The sequence below is a fragment of the Eschrichtius robustus genome, chromosome 16 (genome assembly GCF_028021215.1).
Source record: "Eschrichtius robustus isolate mEscRob2 chromosome 16, mEscRob2.pri, whole genome shotgun sequence".
In the NCBI taxonomy this organism is placed as follows: Eukaryota; Metazoa; Chordata; class Mammalia; order Artiodactyla; family Eschrichtiidae; genus Eschrichtius; species Eschrichtius robustus.
In genome coordinates this window covers 1,876,586-1,894,918 of record NC_090839.1, presented here as the reverse complement: position 1 = coordinate 1,894,918, position 18,333 = coordinate 1,876,586, and the positions used below count along the sequence as shown (strand labels likewise).

At 55.9% G+C, this 18,333-nt stretch overlaps 1 protein-coding gene across 3 annotated transcripts in view; it reads left to right on the top strand.

Moving 5' to 3' along the window:
• Positions 1-18,147, top strand: part of SS18L1 (SS18L1 subunit of BAF chromatin remodeling complex) — a 28,745-nt gene extending 10,598 nt beyond the window's left edge. For 2 of the 3 annotated variants that reach the window (XM_068565398.1, XM_068565400.1), the window contains exons 2-10: positions 1,836-1,912; positions 2,465-2,549; positions 3,134-3,278; positions 3,794-3,991; positions 4,740-4,901; positions 5,073-5,177; positions 6,034-6,126; positions 11,879-11,998; positions 13,496-14,675. In XM_068565398.1, coding sequence (XP_068421499.1) covers positions 1,836-1,912; positions 2,465-2,549; positions 3,134-3,278; positions 3,794-3,991; positions 4,740-4,901; positions 5,073-5,177; positions 6,034-6,126; positions 11,879-11,998; positions 13,496-13,710 — 1,200 coding nt within the window. In that variant the 3' untranslated portion in view covers positions 13,711-14,675. Of the gene's footprint in view, positions 1-1,835; positions 1,913-2,464; positions 2,550-3,133; positions 3,279-3,793; positions 3,992-4,739; positions 4,902-5,072; positions 5,178-6,033; positions 6,127-11,878; positions 11,999-13,495; positions 14,676-15,441 lie in introns of those variants that run through there. The other variant, XM_068565399.1, reaches the window with a different exon arrangement.
• Positions 18,148-18,333: the final 186 nt, after the last annotated feature.

Below are 18,333 nucleotides of genomic sequence, written 5' to 3'. Positions count from 1 at the left end.
ACTTCTTTTATCTTTGAGAATATTAATAATAGTTGGGTTTTCTTTCTTTTTGTATTTTAAGTTTCCTTCTTGCATAATCTTCGTCTCCCCCAGCTTTTTGCCTCTGTCGCTGGTTTTGTTGGATCTAATTTACAGGCTTCCGGGGAACGCTGGTGCGGGTCACCCATCTGAGGTCTTGGCTAGAGGTGTCCCCCTGCTGTCGATGTCTGGCACTTTCCTCCCGGGCTGGTCATTTTCCCTGAATCCCCCCTTGGGGACTCCTGCCAGGTAGCTGTGGGGAAGGTCCCAGAGTCTCAACCCTCCCACGCCTGGTGGGTCCCCAGTGTGGGTCTGTGTCACATCCGGCACCCTGGCTTCTGCTAATTCAGTTCTTGCTCTTCCAGTTGCTTCCGCTTCTAGAATCCTGCTGCCTGCGCTGCTGTCTCAGCTGTGTTCACTTTGTCCTGGTGAAGGGTTACCGTCTTCATCCCTTTCCCACCAGCCAGGTCTGGGAGGGTTTGGACCTCAGCGCACACCCAGCCCGCCATCCTCCCCCCAGCGTGTCCTGGTCTTTTTTCCATAACTTCGCTGAGGTGAAGTTATGGAAGACTTCATCTCAGTGGAGTTAGTACCTTGCTTAAAAAAAAAATCCTAGCAGTGTAACGTTTTCTCCTGCTTGTAAAAACTACGAAGACGTTCGTAATGTCTGGTTAACATCTCATCCTGTGGTTTCCTGTCATTGAGCATTTGGCGTCCCCCCTTTTTCGAGCTGACACGAGTGACGCTGCAATGGACATCCGTGCGTGCGGAGGGTGTGGCCTTGGGAGAGGACTCCTGCGGGGCATCGTGAGGCCGGGAGGTAGAGCCCGTGGAGCCTTTTAAGGGTGGCTCTGAGAGGGAGACGACATGGCCTTTGGTGGTTGTTTCCTTTCTTAATTCACCTGGGGAAGTCTTCCTGGGCAAACGGCCGGGATGCCCTGTCCCCCTGGGTTTGATCGCCTGCCTGTGGGTGGGCTCCACCGGCAGCCCCAGCCCAGAGCGCCCTCTGGTGGTTGCCTGTCTCGGGCCGGCTCCTTGGCCAGGGTGGGAATGGCTGAACTTGGGCATCATCTCCGCAGTGGGGAGAAAACACTCAAGCATAGAGGAGGAGGTTATAACTAAAAAAACCCGAACAAGGGAAATCAATCCTGAAGACTCAGGGGCTGAGCGGGAAGGGAGAGGCGAGCAAGGCAGTGGCGGGGCAGGCCCTCGGCGCTTGGGTCCCTCCACCCCCGCCCCACGTCCCGGTGGGCAGTGTCCACGCCAGGCCTCCTGGCCGGCCATGTGCGGCCCCTCCCACGCTCCCACGCGACCTTCCTCCCCTTTCTGCGGCCTCTGTCCCCCCCTGGTCTCCGCGGGCCGCCCAGGTGCTGTCGCCGAGTGGCCGTCCTGGAACAGCAGCTTCGTGGGTCTAGGAGATGCTCGCAGGGGTGCAGGCTGCCTCCCCCGCAGTCCCCACCGTGTGGCCGTGATTTGTGGGCCTCACACCCCAGACTCTGGGTCCACCCTTGCTGGACAGAAGCACCGGGGCCAAGGGCCCTAGAAAACGGGTCCTGCAGGCTGTGGGTTTCCTGTGCGGAGTGAGAACCTGGACTGGGGGCGTAGGGCGCGGGGGGGTAGGGATGGGCCCTGGCGCCTGCAGGGCTGCGTGCTTGGCACAGGTATGTGGAAGGTGCTCGGCCCTGCTGGCTGGGGCCGTGAGGGGGCAGTTCTGCTGATGGGCACCGCTGGGCCTCGTGAGCCGGGGCTCGCGAGCCCCGCAGCGGGCTGCCCGCGGACGCACCGTGTCCCCCCGCTCGCGTCTGCTTCTCCTTCAGATGCTGGACGAGAACCACCACCTGATCCAGTGCATCCTGGACTACCAGAGCAAGGGCAAGACGGCCGAGTGCACCCAGTGAGTGGCCGTGGCTGCCCTCGCCCCTCCCGGCCGCCTCTGGGCCTTGGGGGCCTGAGCGAGGGGGGCCTCGGGGTCAGCTAAGCTGCTGGGTCAGCTCCCCGGGCGGCTCCCCAGGGAGAGGTGGGCAGGTTTGGAGGGAAGTGGGAGTGTGGGGGAGAGGGGACCACTGGGGGGCGCAGGCCAGCCGCACCAGGGGACAGCAAGCTCCTCCAGGTGGGACCTCGTGTGACCCCAGGGCCGGGCACTGTGAGTGCCTCTGCAGGGGCTGGGTATCCAGTTAGCTCAGTGCCGGGTCCGCCCGAGGAGGCTCGTGCCCTGGCAGCCCCTCCTGTGTCCACCGGGCCCCACCTCCCCCTGACCTGCCCCCCCCCATTCTCTGAACAGACCCGGTAGCCACTCCCCCTTGGCCACCAAGTCGGGGGTCTCCCCCCCTACCCCATCCTGGACCGCAGAGCACTGTGCCGCCTGCCCGCGTACCCCCCTGCCCGGGGAGGGGCTTGGCTGCAGGGCAGGGCAGCCTCCTCCCCTCAGCCACGCCCTCGCCTGCAGGTACCAGCAGATCCTGCACCGGAACCTGGTCTACCTGGCCACGATCGCCGATTCTAACCAGAACATGCAGTCCCTGCTGCCCGCCGTGAGTGCCTGCCGCGGGGTGGGGGGCCCAGGTGTAGACAGCGTTGTCCAAGCCTTCGGGGCTGCTCTCTGGTCCAGATCTGGGAGGTGAGGTTGCCAGGGGTCACTGGTAAGCTCCATCTCCCGTCTGCCTCCTGTGATCAGAGGTGGGCTTGGGGGTGTGGGGGGAGCGCCCTGGGAACCTGGTGCTGAGGCACAGGACAGGCTGTGCAAGGGCCCTGGGGCACAGGGGGTGTGAGGGCCAGAGACGGCTGGCCAGCTGAGACCAAGAGGGGTGGGGAGGGGTGTGGGCAAGGTGAGGTGGATGCAGCTCCCTGAGTCCCAGGAAAGGGGGGCCTGGCTTTGAACCTCCAAGTGTGTGTTGATAGCCTGGGGAACACTTGGCATAGCATTTCCGTCTTGGCCTGAGGTGTCCGGGCCGGCCGTCAGCAGCGTCCAGCTGCGTGAGGGCGGTGTCCCACCCTGGAGGTGATGGCCGGCGGCCGTGGAGTATGGCTGTGGGTCTCAGGGCGGCTGAGGCCCCGGAGCGGCTCCTGGTGGCCCTTCTCCACGCTAACCCTCTCGGTGCCCTTCCCGCTGCCACAGCCGCCAACCCAGAGCCTGGCGCTGGGCCCCGGAGGGCTGTCCCAGAGCGGCTCGGGCCAGGGCCTGCACTCGCAGGGCAGCCTCAGCGACGCCATCGGCGCGGGCCTGCCACCATCCTCCCTCATGCAGGCCCAGATCGGCAACGGTGAGCAGCCCTGGGCGCGCTGGGCTCTGGGTTGGTTCCGGGGAACAACGGGGTCACCAACTGGACTCCCGGGTGGCCGGCCCCCGCGGTGGGGACCCTCTCCTACAGGAGGCCCTGCTGCAGGCGCACGTGCTCAGGGTGACACGCGGAGGGATAAGGCCCTTATTCCAGGTCCCCTGCGAACTGGGGCTGCGTCACCTCAGAGCGCGGGCTTCCGTGTGGGGCTCCTGTCCTTGGGTTGAGAACCGCCACTAGCCATCGGGAACCATTGATAAAGGTAACAGGGAACAGGCGGCCCCTCTGCGCGCTCAGCACGTGTGTGCATTTCCTGGTCACGCGCCCGTGTCCCTCGCTCGTTGCGCCCTTGACCATGGTCAGCCTCCCTCCCCACAGCCGCGTGAAGGAAGCTGGCCCGGGGGGCGGGGGGGGGCCCTAGCGCGAGGCCAGGGCTGCCGTCAGAGGTGGTCTTTGGTGGGTTTCAGCCCCCCCGCCACCCCCCACCCCCGCCCTGGCAGGTCCGAACCACGTGACCCTGCAGCAGACGGCGCAGAGCACGCTGCCCACCACCTCCATGAGCATGTCCGGCAGCGGCCACGGCTCGGGGCCCGGCTACAGCCACTCGGGACCGGCCTCGCAGAGCATCCCCCTGCAGGGCCAGGGCGCCATCAGCAGCTACGTGTCCCGGGCCAACATCAACATGCAGTCCAACCCAGGTACCGACCCCAGAGACCCCGCCTCCCTCCAGCGCAGGCCAGTGTGGTCCCCAGGGCCACCCTCCTCCGGCAGCTCCCGAGGGGCGGGGCGGGGGCTGGGCTGCTCCCAGGGCGGCTTCAGGGGAGGCTCTGAGGAGGGGTGGCAGCCATCGCCCAGGAGTGGGAGGCTGTGGGGAGGTGGGGCTGCGGGGCCTTGAGCACTTGGGAAGCGTCAGGGCCCAACTGGGGTGTCCCACGAGAGTCAGACGCACCGGGGTTCAAAGGCTTAGAACAGAAAAAGAGGAGGTGAAGTATCTCCTTAGCTCTCGCTACGTTAATTACATATTGAAAACAATCTAGTTTGGATATATTGAGTCAAATAAAATGTCACTGAAATAGATTTCCCCTGTTTCTTTTCATTCTCTGACGTGGCTCACGTCCCCTGTGCTGGACGGTGCTGCCCTGGAGGGTCCCGAGCAGGGGTGGCAGGAAAGGACAGGCAGGCGGAGTCCCCACCGGAGCCTTCGAGGCCCGAGTCTCGGGGGAGGGCGAGGCGATAGGCTCCTCTGGGACCAGCCTTGGGGAGTTAGGGGCGTGGGGGCCGGCATTTCACATTTTATGAGTTGCCCAAAGGCGCGTTGGCAGGAAGGGAGGCGTGGCCTCGCGGGGCGGAGCTTCACAGGCCCAGCCCGGGAGGAGGGCTCAGGCGGGTCTGCGGGGTGCCGCCCGGGAGCTTCTTGGGTTACGCGGGGTCTGTCGTGTCCCCCAGTGTCCATGATGCACCAGCAGGCAGCCTCGTCCCACTACAGCGCGGCACAGGGCGGGAGCCAGCACTACCAGGGCCAGTCCATGGCCATGATGGGCCAGAGCGGGCAGGCGGGCAGCATGATGGGGCAGCGGCCCATGGCGCCCTACCGGCCCTCCCAGCAAGGTGAGGCCCCGTCCCCGGTGCAGGGAACCGGTGGGGGAGGGTCAGTGTGTGCAGTGCGTGGGGCAGGCCTCCCCGTGTCCCCTGGGCGGGCCTGGTGGAGTGTCCTCTGATTGGGGGCCCGGTGGGGAGGTTCTGGGGCTCGGGGAGGTGACGTCCGGCGCTGTCCCCTAGGCTCATCCCAGCAGTACCTGGGCCAGGAGGAGTACTACGGCGGCGAGCAGTATGGCCACGGCCAGGCCGCCTCGGAGCCCATGAGCCAGCAGTACTACCCTGACGGTGAGGCTGCAGTGGCTTCCATCCACTGCTCCCTGCTCGTCCCCAATTCAGACCCCAGAGCCCCCGACATCCGCCAGCAAAGCACCCGGAGTCCCCTTTGGGGGTGGGTGGCTGGTCTCTGCTGAGAGGAGCTTCCGGCACTGGCCCCCCTGGGGCTGGGTGCGCAGTCCTCTGGATGGACATAAGCGTCCTGAGGATGGACACGAGCTCATTGTGAGATGCTTTCAGGAAGGTGACAGACCTGAGCCGACTGTCTGTCTCGTAACACTCCCCTCCCAGCTGCTCTGTTACAACTTCTGCAGCTTATTTTCCTTTTCCGTGTCATCTTTCAGGCATCTTTAAATGGCCCCAGGATTTGTGGAGGTGGCATTTAACATGGCCACAGAGGACGGGTGGGATTTGGGGAGGACCCCCCCCCAGGCAGGGGTGCGTGAGCAGGTCTGGCGCCGGGGAGGTGGCCAAGACCGGGGCAGGGCCAGCCGTGGCCCCTCTGTGTGATGGTGGCCGGGCCTCACGAGGTGTCATGCACTCCGAACGGAGCCGGCGGGGGGACGGTGACCGTGTAGCGACATTAAGAGCTGACGTCCACGTGCGTGTCACGCGTCGGGCACCGAGTACACTCTGTAAACCGTGGCTCGTTGATCTTCACGCTGCCCCGAGGAGCAGGTGGCCGTCTGCACTTTAAGGGGACCGCGGCTGCCAGACGGCAGGAAGTGCCCCCGGGGGTTCCGTCTAAGGAAACCGGACCGCGCCCAGCACCGGGGTCTCCTGACCCGACGGCTGAGTTCATGCGGTCTCTCCTGGGTCTGGGCAGCTGGGGCCTCCGCTGACTGCAGGGCACCCCGTTTGCTTGCAGGACATGGCGATTATGCCTACCAGCCGGCGTCCTACACGGAGCAGAGCTACGACCGGTCGTTTGAGGAGTCCACGCAGCACTACTACGAGGGCGGTAAGGCGGCCGGGCCTCAGGTTCCGGGCCCGACGGGCGCGGGGCGTATGGAGATGGGGGCCAGGCGCCAATAAAGCCGCCGAGGCGATGTCACCAAACACGGATTTGGGAAGAAGCAGGCATAGTCGGTTCTCACACGGTTCTCGGGTGTGGGGACTTCCCGCCGCCCCAGGGGCCCCGAGAGGAGAGGAGCCATTAGGCTCAGAGCGTGGCGTGGTCCTGGGCCTAGGTCTGGACGTCAGAATTGGGGACAATGGCAAGGCTGCCAGGGGCCCGGAGAGGAAAAGACAGATGATACGTACAGAACAGGTGACTCGAAAATGTGACTTTTGGGGTGACTTTTTTTAAGTTGTAAAAAACGTAAAATTTACCATTTTAACCATTTTTAAGGGCACAGTTCTGCGGCACTAAGCACATTCACATTGTTGTGCGACCACCATCACCACGTCATCTCCAGAACCTTCTCATCTTCCCAAACTGACACTCTGTCCCCAGTAAACACTAACTCCCCACTTCCCCTCCCCCACCGCTGCTCCCCTCCCCCACCGCTGCTCCCCTCCCCCTCCAGGAAAGCAGGGCTCAGCCTCCTCCACAGGAGGGGCCCCCGCCTGCCTCGCGTGCTGCTTCCCAGGACAAGCTTGTTGAAGTCTGAAGTGCAGAGTTCTGTACCCTGGCTTTGGGTTACGTACGCTTGTCTTTCATAATTGATGAGGAGTTTGCTAAAACATTCAGTGACTGACTTCTTTTAAGGCACGTGTGGCACGTGGCACAGTTCCCTCCTGGATCTGGAAGCATTTTGTTCCACCTTGTTGATGAGCCCTGCACGTGTTAACACGTACCGGCCATCGCAGCGGGTGGCCTGCCGGGTCTTGTTTAGGGTGAGAGGTGCGGGGGGGGAGTTTGCTTTGAGGAGAACTGGGCACATGAGTGGCCTGTGGCCCTGAGAAGGGCAGGGTGTTGGGTGGGAGCAGTAAGGGGGTAGCCTGAAGCAAACACAAAGACCTTTCTAGTAATTAGATTTGCCCCCCAGCGGGATGGGGAACCCCAAGGGGCACGGGGGGCTGGTCCTGGGGCTGTGCACAGGAGGTGGTATCTGGCAGGAGCCCTGTGGTGTCCCCGGAATGAGAGGACCAGTGTCAGGAAGGGGCCAGGGTGTGGCTGACCCAGCCGAGCAGGACACTGTTGCTGTCGGGGCCACTGCAGAGGAGACCTGGAAGTCCCGACGGCATTTCCTGTCCGAGGTTTGCAGGAGCAAAGGCTGGACAGAGCCGGTGTCCGCTGTGACACGTCCAGGGCGCTTCTGTGGCACGTTCCCCTGGGTCATGCCAGGTGTACAGGACCAGGGTGTCTGGGTGCCGCCTGCTGTGTAAAACAAAGGGCGCTAAGAGCACCCACATGGTAAACAGCCTCTGGAGAAATACCTGGGACAGCGGTGGAGAGGATGCGGCCGGGCGGGGGAGGGGGCCTTCCTCCCCGGACCTGTTGAAGACGGACTTGGTTTGTTTTTTTATTTCTGAATGGCCATTTAGAAGTCAAACTTACTGAAAATCAAAGCACTAACCCTGTGGCCGCCCAGCCCCACCCACAGCCCCCAGTCCTGGGGTGGCAGCACCGCTGTTTGGGGCGTTTCTCCCCATGGCGATGGTGACTGTGATTGGGCGTTTGGATGGTGGGGACGGCTCCGCCCTGAACGGCTGCCACACGGGTCCCTGAGGCTCATCCTTGCTTGGCAACGAGGCTGTATAGACGGGTCGGTCACCCTTGTGCATTAGCGCCTCTGGCTGTTCTACGGCCACGTTCCTGCCACGTCTAATGACGACACCAGCCTCTTCTTTCACAAATAAGTGGTTCCTTTTTTCACGGCCACGTCACAGAATGTTGCAAGATTCTTAAAGATAGAAACAAATGAAAAGGAGAGGAAAAACAAGAGACGTCATTGTACCTGCCGGTGGTGGAGGGAAGGCCCTGGAGCCGCCGTCGCTGTCCCAGGCTGTTCTAGGAAGAACAGTCTGGGCTCCCCAGCTCTGCTGCTCCCACGAAACCCTCCTGAGAATCGCTCAGGCTTGTTCAAAGAAGTCCTGCCTCTCCCCTTTCAGAGTTGTCCATACAGGTCCGTCTTCTGCTGGGATTTGGCCCCGGGGCCAAGAGAAGGTTTTTCTGGGTGCGTGAGAGTTGTGTCGGCTTCTCATCCCCTGCACGCCAGCTGTGTCTAGGCCACGGCGGCTGCTGCTGTGAATTAGCTCCTTTACCCGTTATACTAGAAAGAGAAAAGGGGCTGTAAGACATGAGAATATGCAGGCTGACCCCAAAACTCTGAAACCCTGGAGAAAACCTGCCAAGTCTCTGATGAATTTCTCCGATGCGTTTCTCACAAAGACAGTGAACCTGGGTCTCCACTGGTCGCTGACGGCCTCCTCGGCCGTCGGCCATCCCATCGGCCGTCCCATCAGCCGTTGTTGCTGGGACCGGGCATGGTTGTGAGGAGGGAGCAGCTGTCAGGGTGTTTCCTTAGATGGTGACCGATCGGAAAACCCAGCAGATTCCTCAGAGCCCACCTTGGAGAAGAGCTCGCCTGCGCTGTAGAGCGTGTGTTCCTTCGTTGTTCTGCGCAGCTGGAAATTGCACTTCCTTATAGGGTTTTAAGCCTTTCTACGTGAATTCGCTTTCAATAAAGCTGTTATTCTAAAATGTACGTTATCAGGATCCCAGTTTTAAAATACTTACATTTTACTGGACTTCCCTGGTTGGTGCAGTGGTTAAGAATCTGCCTGCCAATGCAGGGGACACGGGTTCGAGCCCTGGTCTGGGAAGATCCCACATTCTGCAGAGCAGCTAAGCCCGTGCGCCACAACTACTGAGCCTGCGCTCTAGAGCCCACATGCCGCAACTACTGAGCCCACGTGCTGCAACTACTGAGCCCACGTGCCGCAACTACTGAGCCCGCATGCCACAACTACTGAGGCTGCGCTCTAGAGCCCGTGAGCCACAACTACTGAAGCCCGTGTGCCTAGAGCCCGTGCTTCGCAACAAGAGAAGCCACCGCAGTGAGAAGCCTGCGCACCGCAACGAAGAGTAGCCCCTGCTTGCCGCCACTAGAGAAAGCCCGCGCGCAGCAACAAGGACCCAACGCAGCAAAAAATAAATAAATAAACAATAAAATAAAAATTTTTTAAATGAAAACAAATCTATAAAAAACTTAATTAACTAAGAACAAAGACAAGAACAAGAAAACCACAAGCAGCCCTCCTTTCCGGGCTGTCAGGCGCCACAGCAGGTAAACACCCCGGGTCCCCTCGCCCCGCCTGCTCCTGCTAGAGGACGGGGTCTCACGCAGAGGAAGACCCACACTCTGCGGTTAAAGGCCAGGCACTGTGGTTTTGAAGAAAACGATGAAACTAAACTTAAATTGGTCTTCTTATAAAGGTGTTTTGAAAACGGAATGGAATTTAGTCTCTACACCAATCTAAAACTCTTAAGACCTGCATTAGGAAGACTTCATAACAAGATTTTTATTTATTTTTAAAGTTTTATTTAAATATAGTTGATTTACAGTGTTGTGTTTCAGCTGTACAGCAAAGTGATTCAGTTATACACACACACACACACACACACACACACGTATATATATGTTCTTTTTTTAGGTTCTTTTCCATTACACGTGTAGAAAGATTTTTAAATGGTTGTTAATACTCCCTCAACTGTTGGTAATTATTTGGTAATACGTTTACTGCTCTCCCAAATTATTTTCTTACCATGAGCTTTCTTCCAAAATGAGGCTTTTAGCACGGGTGCTGGCTGGCTAGTTAGATTTTTGAAAATGAGAATTAAGCCATTTTCTCTGGGAAAAGAAAAAGTAAGTGAACCTAAAGCATCTCTGGGACTGTACCCACATACAGATGCAGAGCACAGGGACAAACGTCTGCCTCTTTTCATTCATAAAGTCACTGGAAAACACATTACAGGTCTGAGCTGGAACCCTGGCTTGCACGTTTGCCAATAAAACGAGGGTGTCCCAAAACTTCTGGGGTCCCTTTGAACTGTGGGGATCATACGGCCTTTCCCTGTGTCTGCGTCCAGATCTCCTTCTTCTTATAAGGACATCAGTCACTGGATTAGGGCCCAGCCTAACCTTGTACGACCTCCCTTTACATTTGCGAAGACCCTATTTCCAAATAAGGTCACAGGTTCCTGGGGTCAGGACCTCAACAGCTCTTTTGGGGAACACAGTTTACCCACAACACTGGTATCGGTCTTTGTCTTAATTGCATTAACCTCTTCACTTTGGCGATATATTTGTATTTCTATAAGATAGTAAGAGAAGGCATTGTATTGGCCAAAAAGTTCATTCGGTTTCCCTGTAAGATGGCTCTAGTAGCGCTTAGCTGTCTTTAACTTCATTTGAAACAAATTTGTTAGATTGTATGTGACAGCTGTCATATCTGTGCATTTAAAAAAAAAAATCAAAACTAGTGAATTTTTGTGTAGCCATTTTAATATTGAAGATGGAAGGAAAAAAAGCAACATTTTTGGCCTATTATGCTTTGTTGTTTCAAGAAAGGTAAAAGCGCAACCAGAATGCAAAAAAAGATTTGTGCAGTGTATGGAGAAGGTGCTGTGACTGATCGAACGTGTCAAAAGTGCTTTGCGAAGTTTCACGTGGAGATTTCTCGCTGGACAATGCCCCACGGTCGGGTAGACCAGTTGAAGTTGACAGCGATCAAATCAAGACATTAATTGAGAGCAATCAACGTTGTACCACGCGGGAGATAGCCGACATACTCAAAATATCCAAATCAAGCTCTGAAAATCATTTGCACCAGCTTGGTTATGTCAATCACTTTGATGTTTGGGTTCCACGTGAGTTAAGCGAAAAAAACCTTCTTGAATGTATTTCCTCCTGTGATTCTCTACTTACACGTAACCAAAACGTTCCGTTTTTAAAACAAATTGTGACGGGCGATGAAAAGTGGATACTGTACAGTAATGTGGAACGGAAGACGATAATGGGGCAAGCGAAATGAACCACCAACAACCACACCAAAGGACGGTCTTCATCCAAAGAAGGTGAAGTTGTGTATATGGTGGGACTGGAAGGGAGTCCTCTATTATGAGCTCCTTCCGGAAAACCAAACGATTAATTCCAACAAGTACTGCTCCCAATTAGACCAACTGGAAGCAGCACTCGACGAAAAGCATCCAGAATTAGTCAGCAGAAAATGCATAATCTTCCATCAGGATAATGCAAGACCCCATGTTTTTTTGAGGACCAGGCAAAAACTGTTACAGCTTGGCTGGCAAGTTCTGATTCATCCGCCGTATTCACCAGACATTGCACCTTTGGATTTCCATTTTTTTCGGTCTTTACAGAATTCCCTTAATGGAAAAAATTTCAATTCCTTGGAAGACTGTAAAAGGCAACTGGAACAGTTCTTTGCTCAAAAGGATAAAAAGTTTTGGGAAGATGGAATTATGAAGTTACCTGGAAAATGGCAGAAGGTAGTGGAACAAAACGGTGAATACGTTGTTCTATAAAGTTCTTGGTGAAAATGAAAACTGTGTTTTATTTTTACTTAAAAACTGAAGGAGCTTTTTGGCCAACCCAATATAATAAAATAATTTGAATTGTTGTGGAAAAGAAGAGGTACTGGAGCAGTGGACTCGGTCTAGGGAACCCAAAGCTGTCCATGCCTCGAGGGACAGCAGAGCTGCCATTGCTCTCTGGAAATGAGCTCATGTCTCCTTCCCTCTGCAGGAAACTCACAGTACAGCCAGCAGCAGGCGGGGTACCAGCAGGGCACAGCCCAGCAGCAGACGTACTCCCAGCAGCAGTATCCCAACCAGCAGAGCTACCCCGGGCAGCAGCAAGGCTATGGTAAGCGGTTGGGGGCGCCATCACAGGAACGCGGTCATTCGGTGGGCGCCCAGCAGGCTTCTTATTTTGGAACAGTTGTAGATTTCTGGAAAAGCAGTGAGGAAAACTGAGAGTCCTCCCACTCCGGTTAACCTCGTCCATTACCGGGGCCCTGTGGTCACAGCTAAGAAACCAACGTTGGTGTGTGGCCATGGACTGAACCAGTTTCTTCGGATCTCACTGGCTCTCCCGCATGTCCTTCTCTGTCCGGGACCAGTTCACGATCCCACATGACATCAGCCCCACAGCTCCTTGGGCTGCGAAAGTTCCTCAGACTTTCCTCGTCCTTCTTGACCTTGGCACTTTTGAGGAGGGCTGGGCAGGCACTTCCTAGATGCCCCCTCAGGTTGGGTTTGTCTGGCCTGGGTTCTGAGTTTTGGAAAGAAGACCACGGCGAAGTGCCTTTGCGTCCCCTCCTGTGGGCATGACTTGCCTCCGTTGAGTATGGCCTTGGTCACATGGTCAAGGGTGTCTGCCAGGCCTCCCCAGTGTCGGGCTTCCTTCCCTCTCCTCCTCCAGACTCTGGTGTCACTGGGTCCAGCCCCACTCGGGGGGGCACTGTGTACATCAGGGGTCCCCAACTCCCGGGCCGTGGACCAGTACCGGTCCGCGCCTGTTAGGAACCAGGCCGCACAGCGGGAGGTGAGCGGCGGGCGAGTGAGCGAGGCTTCATCTGCTTCTCCCCATCGCTCCCCATCACTCGCATTACCGCCTGAGCCATTCCCCCCTCCCCCTGCCGTCCGTGGAAGAATTGTCTTCCATGAAACTGGTCCCTGGTGCCAAAAAGGTTGGGGACCGCTGGTCTACATAGATAGTTTGGAATTTTTCTGTAGGGAAGATGGGTCTCTTCCCCCCCATTCACTTCGTTATTGATCCTTTATTTATATTGGTAGGTGCTCACGGGTATTGATTTTACATATTGAGTTACAATCCAAACTTCTTTATTTTATTGTTCAAACCGTCTCAGCCCTGCCTCTTGGGAGCTCAGGTTGGTGCCTGTGGCCCTTGGACGTGCCCCATCCTTTTGGCTTTGAGCACTTTCTTCTTTCTGGGACCACAGTGTTTCCCCTGCCCCAGCCCCAGAAACAGCCAATTTTGGAAAAAACACTCAGCCTTTGTCAGTTTCTCCTAAACCATCTACTTAGGCTCCGGAGGCACGATTACCGTCTCGCGCGTGTTTTCACCATTTGCTGTGTGTTTGACTCTCGTGTTTACAGTGACCACCGTGACTGGTGTAAACTGGTCCCAGGAAGCAGGCCCGGGGCGCTGAGAGCGGCCCCCAGGCTCCGTCCAGGTGGGGGTGGGAGCACAGCTGCGAGCCTCGCGGGACTCAGCGCAGCCGCCAGCTGTGGCGCTTTCACTGCACGGGTTTAATGTGAGGGAGAACAGGTGCCGGCATCGGGGGCTCGGGGGGACGGGGGCACCGGGGTGGTCTCACGGCTCCCGCATGTGTTCTAGGGCCTGCCCAGGGCGCCCCCTCGCAGTACTCCAGCTACCAGCAGGGACAAGGCCAGCAGTATGGAAGCTACCGAGCGTCTCAGACGGGCCCGTCCGCCCAGCAGCAGCGGCCTTACGGCTACGAGCAGGCAAGCCTTCTGCGCGTTTCCAGACTCGCAGCCCCCGTGTGCGTGAGACGTGACGAAGGTTTCCCCTGTGGCCGAGAGAAACAATAACACAGGGTGAACTGGCTCCCAGGGTCCCCCCAGGATGTTAATTCTCTGAGCCTGTAAGGTTTTTAACCTCTTTGGTCAGACACAGCTGGCTCTTTGTGTCCTTGTCCTTTCACACCTCGGGTGTTTCCCGCGTGCCTAGCAGCGACGGGTGTCCGGTGCGCGCTCGGGGGCCACGGCGACTAGGCAGATTCTAGAGCTTGCATCTCGCCTGACACAGCCGGGCGCTGTTGGGCCGGGATGGAGCAGCGCCAGGTAGTTCTGGGAAGAGGACCCAGAGGGCAAAGCGACAGAACGACGGGTGGCAGGGCTGGCATAGACCAGGTCGGGGAGGCCCTCTCTCGGGCGACAGCGAGGCCGTCAGACCGGAGCAGAGCCGCTCAGGCTCCCAGGACGGCAGGGAGGCCTCGCCCACCTGAGGAGGATCTGCTCTGCGTGGGGTGGGGCCCTGGAGGCCGTCGGGGCGTCGGGGCCCTCGGTGACAGCACGGTGGCTGCTGGAGAGAGGTGAGAGGCTCCGGGCCTCTAGGTGCTCTCAGAGGTGGTGCCAGCGGGGTTTGCTGGTGGACCGGACGTGGGGCGTGTGGGAGAGGCGGGTCGGGGCGGCCCCAGGGATTTCAGCCTGGGCTGCTTGAGGCAGCTGCCATTCCTTGGGGTGCAGAGGGCTGTCTTGCACCAGTGTGAATGAAAAAATCAAGAAAATCAAGCTTAACTTCAGATGCCTCTCAGACTTCCACCTGGAGGCGTGGGGGAGAAGGGCGGTAAATGATGGATGTCGGCCCCTCCTGGTGGGAGAGAAACCCACGAGGTGTGAATGTAAGTGTCCGGGGGCCTCTCAGCGGAGGTGCCATGGGGCCAGGACGTGAGGATGAGAGTGAGCCAGCCACAGGACGCAGCCGTGCAGAGGTCCTGAGGTGGCCAGGTGTGTCTCATGCGAGTCGGTCAGGAGGAGGCTTGGCGTCTGCAGCTCAGGGCAGGAGCAGGGCAGTGGGGCGGGAGGGGACTTATCCTGGGCATCTTTGGAACCTCCTTTGAAGAGAGGCCCTTGCAAGGGGTGATTGTCCATCGGTGGCCTTTTGCGCTGGGTCATAGGTACTAATGACCGTTTACACAGCTAAAGAAGTCTCAAGGCACCACATGGATGATGGATGTTTTTCTCAGGTACCTGAATAGGTAAGGTCCTGTATTTTATTTTTTTTAAATGCTTCTCACCCTGCTCCCTAAAGAGAGATAATGAACCAGTCATACTTAGACGATGAGTTTTCAACATGAGTAAACAAACCCAGGGCAGGGTAATTAAGGAGAAAACCTTTTTGACCTTGAAGAGAGCAGTTTGGAATGTTCCCGTGAGTGTGCCGGAAGTGGTGCCAATGTCGTTTGTGGCTGGGGGAGCCCGTCACAGACCTGTTCACAGCAGGCTCAGGGTGGGGACGTGACTTGAGGCACCTGGACCAGGCCCAGCCCAGCACAGTGAGCTGCTGTGTGACTGGGTGAACCAGCCTCTTCCACCCTCTGACCTAAATCAGTAGCTGCGGCCTGGATAGTGGCTTCTGGAAGGCTGCTTCTCTGCCTGGCTCGTGGAAACAGGCAGAGGCTGTTTGGTCGCTTGCCTTTTATCCTCCCTCCACCTCTCAGCCTGGGTGTTGGCGGGGGTGGGGCGGTTTGTCTTACCCTTGGGCGTGGACCCTCTCACGCAGGACTGTTGGGGTGTAATCTGTGTGCTTGTCTCTTGCAGGGCCAGTACGGAAATTACCAGCAGTAAAGGACAAACATTCTTATGGAGGCTTGCAGTGGCATGTCTGTCTGGGATGGACAGGCCGGTGACAGTTCTGATGAGCTGTGACCTGCGGGCTGCCCCTTCACCCCACGCAGCGTCTGCATGTGAAGCGTGCACATTTCACGTGGGGCAGGACGCCGAGCGTGCACCGCTGGTGCAAGACAGCGCTTTGATGGTGTGACATATTTGGTGCTGTGTATAGTATTGTATGTCCATACAACGGAGAGGTTGTCCCTTTTTGTCCACCCCCCCCCCCCGCAGTGTTTATAGCTAGCTTTAGGGGTCCTTTTGTCATCAGAGTGTTCTGTGCCCAGTGATGGGACATACCTACAAGAGGCCATAGTCCACGTACTTGTATAAACAGACCTTAGGTCTGACGCGTCTCATGCACTGTCGTACTGTGGGTTGTAAACTTGTCTTTCACTGGCCGCACCGCAGCTGGACACGTGTGCACAGCCCCTGGATGGCAGCCTCTTCCTGTGCCTCGATGAGGGGGTGGTGGGAAGCATCTTCTGTGATTTGCGTCAGTTTCTGTTACATGATGGAAAGGATGACTAAGCCTCATTTGGAGACGCTGTGAACCGTTATTTTCAGAGCTCACTCGTTACCTGTGTCTCTCACCAATCGTGTTTATCCAAAAAGCTATATGTTTTTGTATTAAAAAGTAAAGAGGGATCAATGACTGTTCTAAATAAATAGGAATCCATGAAGGCAATGAATGATTAGCCTTACCCAGGGAGAGTGGTGTTGCTGAAGGAAAGAGAAGGTAGTCTCTGGAATTACTTTGGCTTTGGCCCTTGTTTATCTGATGGTCATTTCTGGAATTTTAATATTTAATATGCCCAATTCCAAAGTTATAATTTAAAATATTGACACCAAATTTTCCAAACTGTTGGCAAGTTGTTTATTTTATACTACTTCTTCCAGGACCTACTTATTCAGATCTCCAAGCAAGCGTTCCTTTTCTTTTAGGGATATCTGAAATTCACATCTTATATTTAAAAAGAACACCACTGATTTTACTGTGTTCTTCCTAATGAGAAGGAAAGCTCTTATGGAGAGAAATTTGAGTTAATTTTTACATTCCTAGGACATTAAATGCCATTTAAATTCTGTGCAGACATTAAAGACAGCTCATGTGGAAAAGTCAGGTCAAAGGAAAAATTCTACATTTCACTAAAAAGTCATATGGACATTTTATCAACTCTTACCTGGATAACAATATCCATATTTATTATGACCCCTTTAAAAACATCTTTGGATAAATGCTGACATATTTCCAAGACAACCAGAAAATAAAAATATATCCAATTCTTCATATATCAGGTCTACTGAAGGTGTTTTATTAAGTTTGAAATTTAAAGTAGTTCTTTATCCAGAATTGAGTACTTTTACAGTTTATAAGACATTTTCGATGTGTTTTTACTGGAGTGAATTCCTGTAGTCCACACTGGGAATCTGGTGGCAATTACTTGTTGCTGTTTTACAGATGAATCACTAAGGCTCAGAGGAAAGAAGGGATGGGTCGAGTATTAGTCCTGTTCTAGGACCTTCTCCCCTCCTCTGTGGAGACAGAATCACACATGCCTTGGGATAGAAGTGTTTATTTTGTAGACATACGGGTTTTTAGAAACCCTTAGCACTGGTAAGGGCTTAAAAATACATCTCTGTATTAAGTTACTGAAATGAGAGTCCTTAACTGCTAAATGACACAGACATTAGTAATTTCATTGGGGGAGCCATTTCCCTTGATTTTGTCCTGTTCTTTCCTGACAATTTTCATAGAACTAATTTGCAAACTCAGTCGGGGATTAAATTTTCCCGTTGAAAATGTTAAGCATTTCAGAGAACTGTGAAAATAGTTTATTTTTATTTTTTGCCAGTCTGGGAATATGCCTTTTGTGTGTGTGTGTGTGTGTGTGTGTGTGTGTTTGTTTTTTTTAAGTGCTGTATTAATACTTTTTGAAGGAAAAGGACACAAAAAAACTTATCCCGAAACTTCAATCTGAAATGTCTTACATTAAGAATTTCTTGAATGTTGTGTATATATTTTTAAAAGCACTTTGTGAAATAGTTTGTACATCTATTTCCTAATTTATACATGATTGTCGGTGTTCATATATTTAATGATTAATAACAAAATGTTTATTTAACGTGCTGTCCGTTTTTATGTAATATTGTGGGGAAGTGATGCCAGCAGCTCGTTTCCGTTCCCTGTTTTGTGTCTCCTCTTCCGCAACACGAATGTCTGCAGACGCTTAGGCCCGAGAGTCGCTCGCGCGGTGCGGTCGGTGCCGCCGAGTTGCCACGGCCGAGGCCCGGGCCGGGCGGGCCTCGAGCGGTGACCGGCGCGGCCCGCGGAGGTGCCGACAGCGCCCAGGCCGCCGGCTGGCCCCGCCGCCTCCGGCCCGAGCATCCGTCGCGCGCCCGCAGCCGCAGCCGGGCCTCGGCGGTCCGTGCGGGGCGGCCGCTCACACTCGGACCGAGAGGAGGGCGTTTCCGTGTGACTTCCCGGCCCTGACTGAGCAGGTCACGCCGTCTCGTCCGTGAGCACAGCCCGTTCCCGGACAACCATCCTCACCCGTCCGTTTCTCTCCTCAGCCGGACTTTGGCGTCTAAGTTGTCTATGCCTTTGTTGTGATTAATAAACTGGCTCTTCGAGAACCGTCCTGGAGACTGAGTTTCCGTGAGGTGATGGGGAACCGGAAGCCCCGGCGGGGAGACGGCTGCCGGGCCCGGGGTCCCTGCGTCCCCGAGTCCCCCGGTCCCGAGGCGGCCCCGGTCCACACGCCGAAGACCACGCTCGCCTCTGCGCAGACGCGAGCAGCTCCGTTTCCCCACCCATCCCCG